The 1,986-nt window shown below is 50.3% G+C and overlaps 1 protein-coding gene across 1 annotated transcript in view; it reads left to right on the plus strand.

Moving 5' to 3' along the window:
- The window catches only part of PES1 (pescadillo ribosomal biogenesis factor 1), a 15,778-nt gene that overhangs the window by 5,259 nt on the left and 8,533 nt on the right, over nucleotides 1-1,986 (plus strand). The window contains exon 4 of the mRNA XM_011373391.2: nucleotides 345-455. Coding sequence (XP_011371693.1) covers nucleotides 345-455 — 111 coding nt within the window. The remainder of the gene's footprint in view (nucleotides 1-344; nucleotides 456-1,986) is intronic.

Consider the following 1,986-nt stretch of genomic DNA (forward strand, 5'->3'; position numbering starts at 1 on the left):
GTGAGTAATGCATTGTGATATGACATTACGATGGCTATGACATCACTAGGTGATATGGTTTTTTCAGCTCCTTGATAATCTATGGGACCACTGTTGTATATGCAGTCTGTTGTTGACTGAAATGTCATTATACAGACTCTGCTTGTTAGAGCGAGTCAGTTTTGACATTCTTAAGAGTTGGTCTTTTTGCACATCCTGGGCTGAGGGGGCAGGCGGCATAATGAGACAGCTGTGGTCAGCTTCAGGAGGCCTTGGGGGTCTTCCTGCCCCACGTATGCCTTCTCCATGGAAGAGGGGTCTCCAGGAACCCTTGGCTCCAGCATCACTGGTCTCCTCCCTTCCAGGTGTTTGTCCGGAAGCTCCGAAAGGCCTATGGGAAGAATGAATGGAACACCGTGGAGCGTCTGAAGGACAACAAGCCCAACTATAAGCTTGACCATATCGTCAAGGAGCGGTAAGTTGGGGCCCAGTCTTAGCATTGGGTATACAGTGAAGAACAAGATTAAGACCCTGTCCAAACTGCTGGCATCCTTTTGGAGGAAGCAGACCAAAATCCAAACTGACAAATTGCTACAATGATGGCAAGTCCAGTGAGTACCATGAGGGATGCTAACTTGGTGCAGGGAACTGGGAGACATATGTTAGTTACAGGCTTTTCAGAGGAGGTCTCTCTCAGGGGAGACATTCGATCCAGCCAGGAGAAGCACAGTCCGAGCAGAGGCACAGTGAGTGCAAAGGTAAGAGACAGAGTTCTGGGGCGTGCACACCAGGTGCATGGTTAGACCTGGAGGACATGATTGGACACCTGATCTTAACTGTTCCTCGCCCAGCCTTCTCAGCAGTTCCTCTCATTTATTGATTGAGTCAGTGGTTCTTAACCAGGGGGTCTGGAGACACTTCTGGTTCTCATGACTTGAATGAGTGTTTGCGGGGGGGTCTATTGGTTTTTAAAGGGAAGAAGCCAGGGATGCTGCTAAACACCCTACAATGCATAGGACAGACCCCACAACACATAATAACCTGTCCCAAAATGTTAGTAGTGGTAAGGTTCAGAAACCCTGGGCTAAATGAATGTCCATCCTCTCTTAAGGGCCGATGACCTGGGAACACTTAGCTCCAGGCTGGATGGACTTAGCTTCATTGAGTCAGGCCAGCTATGTGCTAGTGCAGGAAGAGCCCTGGCCTAGGAGCCCGATAGGCCAATGTTCTCACCCCAGTCCTGCAGCCCGCAAGCTGAGTGGCCCAAGAATAGTTCCTGCTCCGAGCGTGTCCTCCTCTCTAACAGAGAGATGACGATAGCTCCTGTTCTGCCTGTGACACACAGCTGTTGTGTGGAACAAATGAAGAAAATGCACAAGAAAAAAGCAAAGTATCTGGATTCATGCACACACCAGATAGCAGTGTGGTTATGGTGGTCCTATTCAGTGCCACCTGCACCCTCGCGCCCCCCAATCTCCTTAGCCATTGGTTAAGAAAGTAAAGCAGGTGACTCAGAAATGGTGCTGTTTCTACAAAGGGCCCAGGTTGGTGGGTTTGTCTGGGAGGTGGAGAGTAGAGAGACTCGGAGGCTTCAGAGGGGGCCAGTCTGGTTCTGGCCTCTGTACCAGGAAACAGGATTCCTCTCCTATTGTCTTACTTGAGATCCCTGTTGCCTTTCTTCCATCTTGGTCTGGGTTTGAAGACCTGGCAGACCCCTCCTGACTCGTCTTCAGTGAGTGATGCCGTCTAGGGCTGGAAGGACCTTGGCCATCTCTGGTCTCATAGCTTTCAGAGTCCCTTTTTGAAGCAGCAGAATGCTTTCTGCAAAAGGAAGTTTTCTGAAAGACAGTTTGGATACCAGAGGCTCTGACAGCTGCTCTGGCCAAGGGAGGGAGACTTGAAGCCCTGTCCGTCCACTTGTCCCCAGGTGCTTCCAGGGAGCCCAGGTTTAAACCACTAGTCTGGTCCAGTGGTATCATTTTCCAAACGAAATCACTGGGGTTGCGT

The sequence above is a fragment of the Pteropus vampyrus genome, unplaced genomic scaffold, assembly GCF_000151845.1.
Source record: "Pteropus vampyrus isolate Shadow unplaced genomic scaffold, Pvam_2.0 Scaffold223, whole genome shotgun sequence".
Lineage (NCBI taxonomy): Eukaryota > Metazoa > Chordata > Mammalia > Chiroptera > Pteropodidae > Pteropus > Pteropus vampyrus.